The following is a 14,452-nucleotide window of genomic DNA, read 5'->3' as shown; positions in this document are numbered from 1 at the left end:
CCTCAAGGAGGCAGGACCTCTCAGGTAGAACAAAACCACTGAGACATCAATAATCGCTGCCATTTTTTTACCCTGCTCTGAAGACATCACGAGGCCCCTTCGGGGCCTCCCAGCTGTTTTAGTTGCTAAAGGGGGTAACCTTAACTTCTAGTTTATCAGCCATTTTTCCCTGCTCTGAAGACGTCAACAGACCCCTCCGGGTCTTTCCAGATGATTTAGTTGCTAAAGGGGGCAACCAGAGTTATTTTCGTTCATTTCTTTCATTTTCTTTTATCTTAAGTTTGATCTTACTTTGATAGAGACTATTTTTGTTTTAACTTGAAAAGACCAAACAGGAAATTGCACGCGGAACAATCTCAGACTGTTTCACTTTCCCCACGGACTTTAATTTCTTTTCCCAACAATCTACAAACGGCTTCCACAGCCGTCCCCTGCAGAAGCGCGAGATTCATTCCGCTGAGGAGCACGACCTCCACATCCCTGAAGAAGAAGGACGATGATCATCCCGTTGAGGAGCAAGCAGAATCCGTTCCTATTCGGCCCAGCCGACGCCGCTGCGACAGAGGAACCAGCGCAACAGAGCTTGAGCGGCCACGATTATTCACTGGACTTCCGAAATATCCACGCGACACGCGCATGCAACACCGTGAAGGTCACAGTAAGAGGCTTTATTGTCTGGGCAGATGTTAATCTAATACGTAGCGTATTGTTTTAACACTTGAATGTATTTGTTTTGTATGAGACCGCAGAGTCTCCAGTGTTTTAGCGGCGATTCGCCACTTCCGGTTTCCGGTTACGGCCTTGTGCCATAGTTTTTAAGCGCCGTGAGCAGCGTCTCCAGCTCATTGTGACCGTTTGAACAACTTTAAAAATACTTTACCGGTCAAACCTCAGCACACAACGCCACTTGGGTGCTGAGTGGTAAAGTAAATGTAACTTGTCTCTGACGGTGCTTTTAAGAGCTTTGTTCTCTCCTTGTATTCTCTCTCTCTCTCTCTCTCTCTCTCTCTCCTTCTAAACCGACCTATACACACATCCGATCTGTATTTAGAATACAGTTCATGTAACATAGTTAAATCTATATTCAGAGAGGCTGGACACATCTGGAAGCCATGCGGCCGAACGCCAAAGCAGAGACAAAGAATTCTCTTTGTCTGAAAATCCCTTTGTGTAATTCATGTGACGACCACCAGTGTGAGCTCCGGCCACATGGTGTCATTAACATAGACTCCATTTCGAAGAACGCAAGTTAAACCACCATTTTGAGTCTATTATTGCCACGCCTCCTCTCTCACTCTCCTCCCATTCTGGCTCTAAATTCATAACGGCTCCGCCATCTTGTTTTGTAGTCAATTCGCCATTTTGAGAGTTTTTTAAGCCTTGGTTCCACGAATCATGATCGGCCGCCATCTTAGATGTGACATGACTTCGTCATCGCCACGCCCCCCTTCTTTCTCTCTCTCTCTCTCTCTCTCTCTCGCTCTCTCACACACACACACACACAGACACAGAGACACATTGATAGACACAGACAGATACACACACACAGATACACATAGATGAATACATGTGTTTTCTAAATTGTGATAAGCGGCTGCTGTTGTTATCTTTGAAATATGGGAGTTTGTTAAAATGATGAATCATTAAATAACACTAACTGTATTTCACATGCACACACATAGACACACACACACAGAGAGACACTTTGACACAGACACACACACATACCATGACAGACATACATAGGTAGACCGACGGTTTTACATGTACTTTCTGAATTGTGATAAGTGCTGCTGCTGTGTTTATCTTTGAAATATCGGAGTTTGTTAAAATGATGAAACATTAAATAACACTAACTTTATTTCCCCTTTTTAATAAATGCTTTTGTAATTAAAGTATCTGTAGTCTGTGATTATTTGTGCATATGTATGTGATTGCAGCTGGATTATGATTGCCTGTGCTCGAACTTAGAAGCCTTCACTGTTAATTAAATAATTATTAATATTAAATATTGAGATTATTGATTTGACATTTATCATTATGAGACTGATATTTAAAGATTGAATTGTTGGTCCCTGTAACCAGGTTGGTGCCCCGCGACAATAAGCAATGATTACAGATTTGTATTATTCTTAATTGATAATTTTATTGTTTTCATTAATTATTTTAACTATTATTAATGGATAACCGTATCATTTCTAATTAAATGTGTTACTGTTCTTAATTAATAGCTTTATCATTTTTGATTATTTTTAATAAATAATTGTTAATTTAATAATCATATTTCATGATTATTAATAATAAGCCAACATCAATTCTACTCCTACTATTGCACAACACTAATATAACTTTCGCCCCCCCCTTTCTTCTCAATCCCCCATTTCAAGTGAGTGCTTCTTGTGGAAACTGTTGAGCTTCTCTCTTTAACACTGAGATAATGTATGTTGAGATTTGGTGCTGTTCAAATAGAATATAATTGAATTGACTTGAACTTGCCAACAGTAGGAACGCAGAATATATTCATCACTGTGAATGTATTTTTAAATAAACAAGCAAACAGTGCTCTGTAGCAGTGGGGGTTGAGATTCTTCAGTGTAAGGGACATCACAACAATGGCACATCTGAAAGGTGGCTGGCCCCCTCCAAACCTCTACATCCATGGGTCCAAGCATGACCCCTCTGAAGAACATGTTAATGGTAGGGGAGAGCGGGGTAATGTGAGACATCAGGTAATAATTCACCCCCTGTATCTAGGCAACGGAACACATTTGTGGTCATGTGACCATTATGTTTTCAAGCCCCTCCCATTCTCCCCTTGCCTTAAAGGAGAAGTTGGTGCTGGTGCTGTGGAAAGTATGTTTTTTCACAAAAATGTGTTTTTTGCATGTAAAAGTACATTTTCTTGCTTTGAACTTAATCAACTGTTGTGTCAAAAAAAATTGATTCAGGTAGAAAAACTTATATCATACATGTTGGTGAACTTCCAACATATAAAACCATGTGATTGATGCTAGCTGAAGATTAGACTGAATTGCTAAGAGATGTTGTTTTTCTAAAATATATGTTCTAAAACGGTGGCTGTGGGGTAAAGTGGGACAAATGCTGTGGGGTAAAGTGAGACACTGTCTCACTTTACCCCACCATGAAGCACAAGTTAAGTTTAGTCTTAAACATATTTTAGTGTTATATTACATTATATATGTTTTATTTTTAATGTCATACACATTGTAGAAAAGCCATCATGCCAAGAAACTACACCAGGAAGACAACCTGGGGCCAAACACCCCTCGCAGAGATGGAGAGTGCAAGGAAAGAAGTCCTTAAGAAAAGCTGGAAGGGATAGAAATATTGACAAGACAACCCTCAAAAGATTCATAAAGAAAGAAGAGAAAGGGAAAGTAAAATCAGTAGCCTGGGGTGCAGTAGCTGAGGTAAAGAGACTATTCACAGATGAGATGAAGGAGGAGCTTGCCAAACACTTGAAACAACTAGCTGACCAGTTTCATGGCCTTACTCCAGATAAGTGCCGTTAACTGGCATTTGAATACGCTAGAGAAAAACAATATCTGTGTCCCTGCCAATTGGACAGAGAAACAATGTGCAGGTAAGCTAGGTTGTGCAAGAAATCACATTAATCATAATAATTATAAATGTGCTTAATTGACCATCCCCATGATTCTGTTACTAGTCCGATATTAGTTTTGGAATGTGTGGTTGTCAATCTCGCTGTCAGGATTTCAACTATTACAACATGTGTTGTTATGGTAGTTTTAAAGTGGAAAAACTAAGTGGATCACTTTACCCCCTTGATTACTCTGGTCTGTCTCACTTTACCCCTAAGCTTGGGTAAAGTGACAGTGACAGTCTGGGAGATACAGCTGTACTTTCAGTTTAGTGGTTCGTTACACGACAGGTTCAATTTTAATTGAAGCTCTGAAATATAATAATTCAAATAATTCCTGCATGTGTCCCAACTGACTGACAAACCATCTGTATGAACAAAGACAGTGTGAACAGACAGATGGACAGATAGACAGAAGCGTGCATGTGTCAGCAACAGTGATGGGAACACTTTTTTAACAATATTTAAGCTCTATCGGAGGAAGAACAACAGATATGTTCAGCTGCCGGGTCGTTCAAAAAGGTTTAAAATTTAGTTTAATAAAAATATTTCATAATAAAAATGTGTTTTATCTCCAACTGTTTATTCTATGATGCTGAAAAACTAAGTCATATCAACTGTAAATTCAAATAAAACTAGAACAATTTAGGAGGTAGTATATCTGCAGAGTCCTTGCATTTTAATTATTAGTAAACCAAGCGTAAAGTTAAATTATGTCACAGAACTGGTAGAATCCTTGCTTTCTAGTTAAGGGCCCCGGGCGATGATCCATTACTCGTCTTCTTCTACTAGACACAACCCGTCATAGACTCCTCTTTCTGCCCACTAGTTCTCATATTGAAAGAGCACTTCATAAATATATATGTTATAACATATCATTTCATTTAAAGATTCTAATTTTGCAAAACAGCTTCACACTTATTTTTTAACAAACACACCAATAGAAGGAAACACTGCAGTTGTTGGAGACGGCAACTGATCCACACTTGATGCTCTAATATTTTTTGTAGCAGAATGGTGTATGTGTGTGTGCATGTGTTTATGGGGGCTGGGGGCACTACGTAATATAATATACGACAGCATGTTTGTTAATGAAAATAAAATAACATGTGGTCCAGTTACCTTTGTAGTTACCTTTGTAACACTGAAGGTTTTTGGTTTTGGATACGTACAGAACACTTGTTAACAAGATAGTTTGAGTCTTTTCATGGGCTTTATTGACATTAAGATGAATATAGAATTTGTCTTTCAAACATTTCTTTGAGGCGGATTTGACAACAAATGATTTAAGTCTGATGATCTGATGGTGGTAATTATTTAACCTTTGTAAAACTGTCATGACCTGTGTCTGCCTGATGAATACCCTTGTCGCTGAATGCAAACACTTGATGTGTCAGAGTCATTACAATGAATGAATGTTTCATTCTAATCAGGACTCTCTGTCAGATCACAGTGCCTGATTGCTGTGTATCACACTTAACACTGAAGCAAACACCTGCTCACAGAACAGCAGTATTACTCCAGAAGTTTGAAAGAGCCAACAGAGCTTCACTCTGTCTCTTATCAATGGTTCTCTGATCGACACAGGTTTTGTCTGAGGAGTGTGTTAAGGAAGAAAGACCTTTGAGATGTGTGTGTTTCTCAGTCTAAGAGAAACGGAGGTTAAAATATACTGGAGACCTGTCACCTCTCTCTCTTTCTCTGTCCTCATCCTTTCATTTCTTTTGTAGTGTTTTTCCTCAGTGGCCTCCCAAATCAGCCCTCTTTTTCCTCTTCACTGTTCCTTCTCCTGGCTGTGAACTTGTTGTCTTTCTCCACATCTCTCCTACTTCAATTTCCTATGGTTTGTCCCCTCTTTGTTCCCACTACTCCTTTTATTTCTTCTGTCCTTTTCTTTTGCATTTCTACCTTTCCTACATCCTCTTTCCATTCTTCCACCTCACCACTGCTTCCAAAGTCCTTTTTCTTATCTCGTTTTCTGTTTTCTTTCTCTTTTCCCTTTTCCTTCTATCTCATCTACATTTGTCTCTGTCTCTTGTCTGAATTATTGTCTTGTCTTTTTTATCAATGTTATTCTTCTCTTCTTTCACCCCATTCCCTTTTCATAAATTCCTCCTTTCGCTTTTCTCTATTTTCTCCTCATATCACAATTTCTTCTCTTTAGCTTTCAGTTCCCTCTCTCCTCTTCCTTCCCTCTGTCTCCTTGCCCTCCACCATCATTGGCTCCCCTGCAGATGGAAGTTAATTGTACATGTTCCCCAGAAATGGGAAGGAATGAGGCAAAAATTAGTGTCAGCAAAAGATTTATAAGACACAGAAAACCAAGAGCTGGCGATTCCTTCTGCTGTGTTTTTGCTCCGGGGTCCCTTCTGTTCTCTCTATACCGCACTATTTCTATCATTGCCTGATAACCCCCAACCTACCCACTTCTACCAACCCGCCACCCCCCAATACACACACCCCTCCCCCCAAGGAGTCTGTCAGATGATAAAGAGATGTTGTCAGGGACTGATTATGAGCCCCCAACTATAAACAAGTAAAACATCAAACACACAAAGACCACACAGGGACATGGCCTTGTTTTTTTCCCGTAATTTCTCCTCCATACATCTCTCTCCCACTCGTTCTCTCTAACTCGCTTCATTTTGTCTCTTTGTTGGCGTCAGAAGTAGCGCGTGTCTTTTGCCTGCTGGGGAGCTATTTGATTTGTTCTGCCATTTTAGAGCTCATATAGTTTCTAGTGTGTTGTTTTTATTATGAAGGCTTTATTCATATTGGTGCTTGTGGCAGCTTGGGCCCTGGTCCTGACTCACCAGGGAGGTAGAGAAGGCGAGGGACAGAGCAATGAAGCAAGAAAGAGCTGCATCGGCTGAATATATGGCAGGCAGTATATTTGCAAATGTGTGTGTGTGTGGCCATCTATATGTCATGTGTGGCTGTGTAGAAGTATGTGAGAATGATGACATGCAAGACTTAAATTAGAACAAAAAGCTTTAACCAATTTTCTTTGCAATCTTTCTGGCTGATCCAAGTACCAGTGTGCATAAACTCACATCACACACTTGCCACTTGATGTTCATTAAACAATAAGAGACAAGTATGTCATTTGTCCATCACCATGGCTGTAGAGCAGGGACAGCGGCAGGGAGAGAACATCACTCCATTCATCACCATGATAAAGTTTGACTGATGCATTGTAAATCAGCCTCCGTTCCCTGTTCTATTGTTGTTACGTTGACCCATATACAGGTAAGTCAAACCCAGGGGTACAAATCATCATCCATCAATAGGTCAAAATAAATATATAAATCATTTCCTTGAAAAAAAGAAAGAAAAAACAAGGTCTGACTGCAGCTTTGGGGCATTTCTACATTAGTTATAGATTCACATCCAAGCACAAAAACACCCGGTCTGCACAAGTCACATCATTTCTTTAGTGACTCTTCACTCATTATGCTTCACACTCTGCTGGACTATAAAGAATGGATGTGGGTGTAGCTGACTGACTGACAAGGTTAAATAGCAAAGTTGGAAGAGTGTTGGGATGTGAAATTAGTACCTCTGCAAATTACGAAAAAATTACTGAACAGATTTTCAAGTAATGTGGGGAGAGAGGCTAACAAGCTTTTTAATAATTTTTTGTCATTTTTGTGTTAATAATTTTTTGTCATTTTTGGACCAGTTGCCCAGGGATTTTAATGACAGAAAAAATCAGACATTTTTTTCGAGAACAATAATGAGTGTGTGAAATGCCTTGTAATAACATTGTTAACATTCGATAGGTAATGATAGCTGCATCTCAAGTCAACCTATTTACAAAACACCTGTAACATAAAAAGTAGCAATTTAATAGATACAAGATAAAAACAGAATTTTCAATAAAAGTCTGCAGCATCATAGTAGTGTGTAGTAGTGGACAGGCAAATTATAGATTCAATATATTTAAGTGTATAGTTTAAGATGTTCCCTTTTGTAGATTCCCCATTAAAACAAACATACTGGCTCTATTGTTTCTTTTTTTTTCTGGGTATTCAGCTATTACCATTTGAATCTGCATCATGGATAATATATTATGAAAAAGGAGTAATAATCACACTTTAGGCTACTTCTGCTAGTCTATTGTAATGTCTAGAAACTGTAAAGTCTGATGTGACATATACAGTATTTACCTAACTTCCACTTTCCCCAAATATCTTGGCAAAGCACATCTATAAATTACAAGACATTCAAATCATCAGCTTTTGGGACATTTGTTGACAGAGCAAGAATGTAGCCTGCGTCAGGAATCCTCACAATGACACACCTTAGCTAACATTGCCAGTGTTAACTTGCCAATAACTGAGCAGGCCTTTTGAGTTGAATCAATATTTCTGGACCTACGTGTGGAACAGCAGCATGATGCTCATTGGTTGATTGCCGCTTGTGAAGGCCCTGCAACGGCAAGGTCTCCTGTGCTCTCAGGACATGAATACACCACAGCAGCTGCAGTCAGACCATGTCGACCAAAGTGCTATTGGCAAAGGAAGGAAGGACGGAATGAGGGCAGGAGTGAAGAAGTGAGGGGATGCTACTGACAAAAGGTGAAGTCCATTTCTTCTTATAATTTTACTTCAATTAGTCCAGGACTGTTGGAGGGTCTGTTACATGTGAGTGTGTGTGTGTGTGTGTGTGTGTGTGTGTGTGTGTGTGTGTGTGTGTGTGTGTTTGTATATTTGTGCTATCCCTCGCTCTACCCCCAGCTGAACGAGGCAGAAAGGAGCAGAAGGAGCAGTAGTATGGGTTTAGCAGGGCCGGTGTTGAGGGATGCAGCCACCCCAGTCCCAGAGGAGCCCAGGTTGGAGACAGTGGCCCTCTCTGAGTACAGCGGAATGACGTCGAACTGGTCGCCTTCATCACCTTCCTCCTCCATCTGTGTCAGATCCTCTTCTTCCTCGCTCTCCACCACCTGACAAGGAGGAGACTGTAAGTCAAAGCTGGTGGGGATGTTAGCATTTTCACACTTTACAGTGCTTAAAAAAATGCTATTACAATGTTCACCCAAACGTTCAGAAAGTCCATAGTAAAGATCTACTTTGATTTCCCTCATATGTGTAGATCTGTGTGTCGGGTACACCCATTTAATTTGGTCAAACTGTATTTGTATTCGATAATTTTCAATAAAATGTTAAGTTTTAAAATGTATTTTGAGGATAATCGTGATGCCAGTGAAATACAATGAACATTTAAATAAAACTTAAAATGATTAGAAATAATGTATTCTCTATATATTCAATTTGACATGAAATTTAATTAGTTCTATCACTGAACTTTGTCTTATTTCTGTATTGTATTGACTGCACGTATGCAGTCACACACACTCAATAACTGATTTCGAGGCAGGGATCAAACCAGAGGATTTAAAAAGAAGAAAAAAGCCCAGCATAAACCAGTTCATCCTTAATTATTGCATTCTTGTTGCATATCACATCTCTCTTACATTGCTCTTGCCTAATGTCCTTCTACAAACAGAATGGCAAAAATTATGCATTTTCAAACAAAAACGTTGTATGGCTGCAACCTTGGGCCTTTACATGGGCTTTTGGGGCTTTTTGAAGTATGGTATGAGGAATGTCCAGCTTTCATGCATGAAACCAGAGATAACAAGTTCTTGCAGTCAGCCAATATGATTGTAGGATTGGTGTCCCCTTCTATCATTCCTGCTGAAAGAAGGGAACATTTCTGTCCTGTGGTTTTCCAGTGATAATTTGAGCGGAGAACGAGTATAATTATGAATGTCCATGTGGACTGCAACCTTTCCACCGACTTGTGTTAGAGCTCAGAACAAGGAATACCCTGCCATATTATACCCATGCACAGTATTCTGCCATTACGCCACCAATAGTATACATTGTTTTTTTGCATCTGTCTTAATGCTGCTGCTGGTCTCTGATCTGCAGTCCAAAACAATTCAAGCCTTCCCTGCTTCCCAACCACCCACCTCCCTAATGTCCATGATGGATAACATTTCTGTGGACTTGCATGCTCCCCTGACTTGCCTCAATGCACTCTGGTAACTAAATAGTCTACCTGTAGGAACTAGCAGCTGAAGAGAGTGAGCTGTAGGAGAGGACAGCAGGCTCCGGCACTCCTGTGTTGAACCTGGATACTGCAACACCATGGGAGGGCATCCAAATGGCAACTGATAATCCAGGCATGCAGTGGAACCAGGCCCAAGGCGGAGGTGTATAGTTCCACACCAAACCAGCCATTTAATCTTCGTCTGAATATGACTGTCCGTCTAATTTCAGCACTGACCATCTCCATTTGCATTTGATGAGTTGATCCAAAAAGTTTCATGAGGCTACAGTAGCAAGCTGTGGTTGGCTGCATGTACGTCACTCAGAAAGTAGCTCTGATTGGTTAATAAACCTCTCTCTAGAGCTCCAGAGAGAACTAAGTAAGAAATGTAATACAATTTTGAGCTGGTTTTTGGCGGAAATAAATCTTCTTATGTATAACAAAACTTCAAATAAAACATATCAAAAGTTTGAAATATGTGACCTTTAAATGTGTTGTGTGTTCATTTTTAAACACTTTGATCAACATAAGTCTTTGTTTGAAACTTTTAAAGCTATTGATGAATATAATCCACTGCTAACTTACGCCCAGCTGTTCATCCTCAATTTAGGCAGCAGCATCTGGAGGAGCCCAAGGCCCATGCTAGGATCTTGTGTGCAAATAGTTATTTTACTGATAATAATATTCTGTTCCATCATTCCATTGAAATACTGCCTCTAATGCCTGCTTGCCAGTTTAGTTTATATTTTTTGATTGGTTTTAACTTTTCATCATCTAGTGTGACAGCTGCAGAAGCCGTAAACAAGGCAGTTATCCAGTTTTCCTTCAGGGTGCAGATATTAATTATAGTTATGTTAGTATCCCCTTTGTATTGATTTGGAAAAAATGTAGTTAATTATTTGTGAAAAGGATTCCAGTCAGTATTATGTACAGTCTTTGACAATAATTTAAGATGGAATGTTAAAAATATACAGCCTGACCAACAGTGAGCCTCCTCTGATTAACTTCAACTTTCATCCAGTTTGCACAGCTATTCTTAGTCACGTTCTTTTATTAACAGTCTTATAGCTTTAATCTGCTGCTATTATAACTTATTGGTGGTGGAATTCAAAACCTCAGAGACATTTTAATTAATGTTAAAGATAACTGGGCTAAAGAGTATACAGAACATTTATAAATATGGTTACAGTAATGAAAAGTCCCTCACTCCACCTTCGTGCCAACTTCCTACAAACTATTCCGCGAACGATCATATTATATGTAATTATTCAAATTCTGATAACAGAGATAGAGAACCAAAAACAAGCTCAGTGCATAGCTTGTGATACCAGAAAAGAGAGCAGTCAAAAAAGCTGTGGAGACCAAGTTGATCAAATAAAGGCTCTTATGCCTATTAGTAACTCTAAGAGAGGCAATAGAATGGGAGATACAATCATGCCAAACCTAACAAACAAACAAAACATGTTTTTACTAATTTCCTACCATTCACTAATGCATTTTATTAAGCAAACACAAAATGCACCTGTCAAACTAATATACTACATATTTCTAATAAATGAAACAAATAGCCTTCCGCTTTACAAATACAAAATATATATCCCATTAAGACAAAAAGCAGATATTCTACAAGTATGACACAAATTATATTAAGTGACTTTTGTCATGATTTTTCCGGTGTTGTGTCATATTGAGGATTTCTCACACATGTACTGAGTAATTCAACTTCCAGGCAACAACAGCAGGTTCTGTCATACTTGTAAAGTATCATTATTTTTATTTAGAGTGAATCAATTGTTTTATACATTTACATGGGGAAGGCTATTTGTTTCTGAAGCATAATTTTTTTTTTTGAAATATGTAGTGCATTTGTTGCCAAGCGCATTTTGTATTCGTGAAACCAATGCATTAGTTTGTTAATGGTGTTTTGTATTTGCAAACCACACTGATTTTGTAAGTGAATGGTGTGGAATTTGAAGGTGTTTGTATAGATTTTGCATTAAATTTAGCTCCATACATTACTCAGTGGTAAATAAATCCCGACACCTAAAGGAAATGTCAACTTGTGCCTTGACTTGAAACAAATCTGTTTTTGACATATATGATTTGACCACATCTAAATACCAATGTATAGAAAGTAAAATGAACATGAAAAGAAAAGACAAAGTCCTGTGAAGAAAAAATAGCCACTTTTATATAACACCTGGGCCATTTACTACCTGAAGTGGGTTAGATTGCCAGATCACTGGTTTTGGAAAACTACAAAAATTGTTTGATGCAGTCACCTCAGTTTGTCGTGACGTGGGACGTGATTGTGCACTGTTATATGATGGACCTCTTAGAACAATAACTTGTTATTGGTAGAATTATGCTTCTCTAGACTGAATCTTGGTGAATGCACAGAGGCATGTCAAATATGTTCACAGGGCAACTGTGTTATGATTGTAGTTGCTTCTTTTATTTTTCGACCCCGCCGCCTGATGGGAATTGGTTGGAGGTGTGATTAGTGTGATCAAGAGGCAATTGTTATTTTAATACTCAAAATAACAATAGTTTAATAGTAGTAGTTTTCTTTTGGTTGAAGTGTTCAGCTACTTGCAATCTCTACTGCACTTTTGTCCGTCCTGCGAGAGGGATCCCTCTCATGTGGCTGTCACTGAGGTTCTAGGTTTTTTGTCACAGTCTGCTCATCTCCTGTCTGCTGGTATTTTTCCACTCACCTGTCTCTGCTCCACTCTGCCAGTCAGCCACACCTCCTCATCAGGCCAACTCTCCACACCTGTGACAGCCCTGGCTGCATTTAAGCCTGCTCCTGTCTCTGCTTCAGTGCCAGATTGTCTTGTGCGTTATGCCTGACTTCCAGCGTATTTTCCCCGGACTGATCACCTGTTGTCGATCCCAGACCTGCCTGCCCTGGATATTTCCTCAGCCTTCTGTCTTCGACCACGAGTTTCGCCTATTCCCTCCGGGTTACGCTCCTGCTCGGCTCTGTGGCTACACAGCTCACCACTGGACCTGTCTCCCAGCTAGGTAACCCATCAGCTGTTGACTTTACCTTCAGTCAGCGACACCCGGCTCGCTCCTGCTCAGATCTCGCAGATGCTCACTGTGAGCAAAGACTTTTCACCCTGCCACTGTTTGAACTGTTAAAGACTGCAGTGAACAATAAAGGTCATTACCGACTGGTATTTCGTCTGCCTGTGCTGCTTTTGGGTCCTCACCATATCCGTGACAGTACAATCTGCCCAGATATGGACCCAGCACACACGCCGATGGATCGCCTGGAGAATGTAGAGGCGATGCTCCAGCACCACGGGGCGCTGCTGCTTTCAAACTCAGCAGAGGTTCAACTGGCAGTGGCTAAGCAGGAGCTGGCGTTTACCTCGCTAGCCTCGCAGGTCCAACAGTTCGCCTCAGCTTTTGCTCAAGCTGTCCCTCTGCCTCCAGAACCAGTTCAGCCTCCACCAGCCCCGGCTGCCTCTGCCTTCGCCTCGTGTGGGGGTTCCTGAACGCTACGCCGGGGACGCGGAGGGCTGCCGCCCGTTACTCACGAACTGTTCCATCCTGTTCGCCCTCCAACCCCACACCTTCGTTTCTGAGGACGCCAGGGTGGCGTTCACCGTGAATCATCTGACGGGGCACGCTCGGCTGTGGGGAACAGCCGAGTGGGAAAGTCGCACTCCAGCGTGCTCCTCTTTCCAAGCCTTCGTCGCTGACCTCCGCAAAGTGTTCAGAGAAGCTTCCCGAGGTCTGGACGCTTCAGGAGTGCTTCTGGGTCTGAACCAAGGGTCTCGTTCAGTGGTCGATTACTCCATCCACTTCCGCACCCAGGCAAGCTCCAGCGAGTGGAACCAGGCTGCCCAGTGCGATGCATTCCTGATGGGGCTCGCTGACTACATTAAGGACGAACTCATTTCGTACGAACTTCCCTCCACTCTCGACGGCATCATCGAGCTGGCATCCCGCATCGACCTTCGCATTCAAGCGAGACAGCGGGAGAGACATCAGGGGCTTGCGGGACGACGCCAGCCCGCCATGTCACCAGCGGCTTCCGGGGTATCGATGCTTTCTGGCAGCCGGTCTTCAGGGGAGCCTGTACCCATGCAGGTGGGTCGGGCCAGTCTAACTCCAGAAGAGAGGAGGAGACGGCGCGAGGGGAACCTCTGCCTGTATTGTGGCCAAGCGGGACACTTTATTTCCGGGTGTCCGCTATAAGGTCGGGCTCACCAGGAAGGAAGGAGTTCCTGCTGAGTCATACATCTAGCTCCTTCTCCAGCCCATGATCCCTGTGCCAGGTCCGCCTGCTACTGCCTGAGGGATCCCAGACCCTCGCCACCCTCATTGACTCTGGCTCTGATGCCAACATTATGGATTCTAACCTAGCTCTGCAGCTGGGTGTCGGTTAGATTCCACTGCCAGCTCCAGTCTCCACCAACGCGCTGGATGGCCGACTTCTGGGAACTGTTACCCACCTGACAGCGCCTATACGGATGTTAATCTCCGGGAACCACCATGAAACACCCCAGTTTCACATCCTGCACTCTCCTCGTCATCCTTTCTTCTGGGGTCCCATGGCTCCGACGTCACAATTCACACCTTGATTGGACCACAGGGGCGATCCTGGGGTGGAGTTCTTCCTGCCACCGATGTGCTGGGGGTCCCGGCTGAGTATCTGGACTTCAGGGAGGTCTTCAGTAAAGCCAAGGCAAACTCCCTTCCCCCACATCGGCCCTATGACTGCGCCATCAACCTCCAGCCCGGTGCCACGCCGCCCAG

At 41.7% G+C, this 14,452-nt stretch overlaps 1 protein-coding gene across 1 annotated transcript in view; it reads right to left on the bottom strand.

Moving 5' to 3' along the window:
• Positions 1-6,331: 6,331 nt before the first annotated feature.
• The window catches only part of gfra3 (GDNF family receptor alpha 3), a 78,014-nt gene continuing 69,893 nt past the window's right edge, over positions 6,332-14,452 (bottom strand). Inside the window, exon 8 of the mRNA XM_062393419.1 lies at positions 6,332-8,567. Coding sequence (XP_062249403.1) covers positions 8,352-8,567 — 216 coding nt within the window. The 3' untranslated portion in view covers positions 6,332-8,351. The remainder of the gene's footprint in view (positions 8,568-14,452) is intronic.

This window comes from Platichthys flesus, chromosome 8 (genome assembly GCF_949316205.1).
Source record: "Platichthys flesus chromosome 8, fPlaFle2.1, whole genome shotgun sequence".
In the NCBI taxonomy this organism is placed as follows: Eukaryota; Metazoa; Chordata; class Actinopteri; order Pleuronectiformes; family Pleuronectidae; genus Platichthys; species Platichthys flesus.
This window is presented reverse-complemented; position numbering and strand designations above follow the sequence as displayed.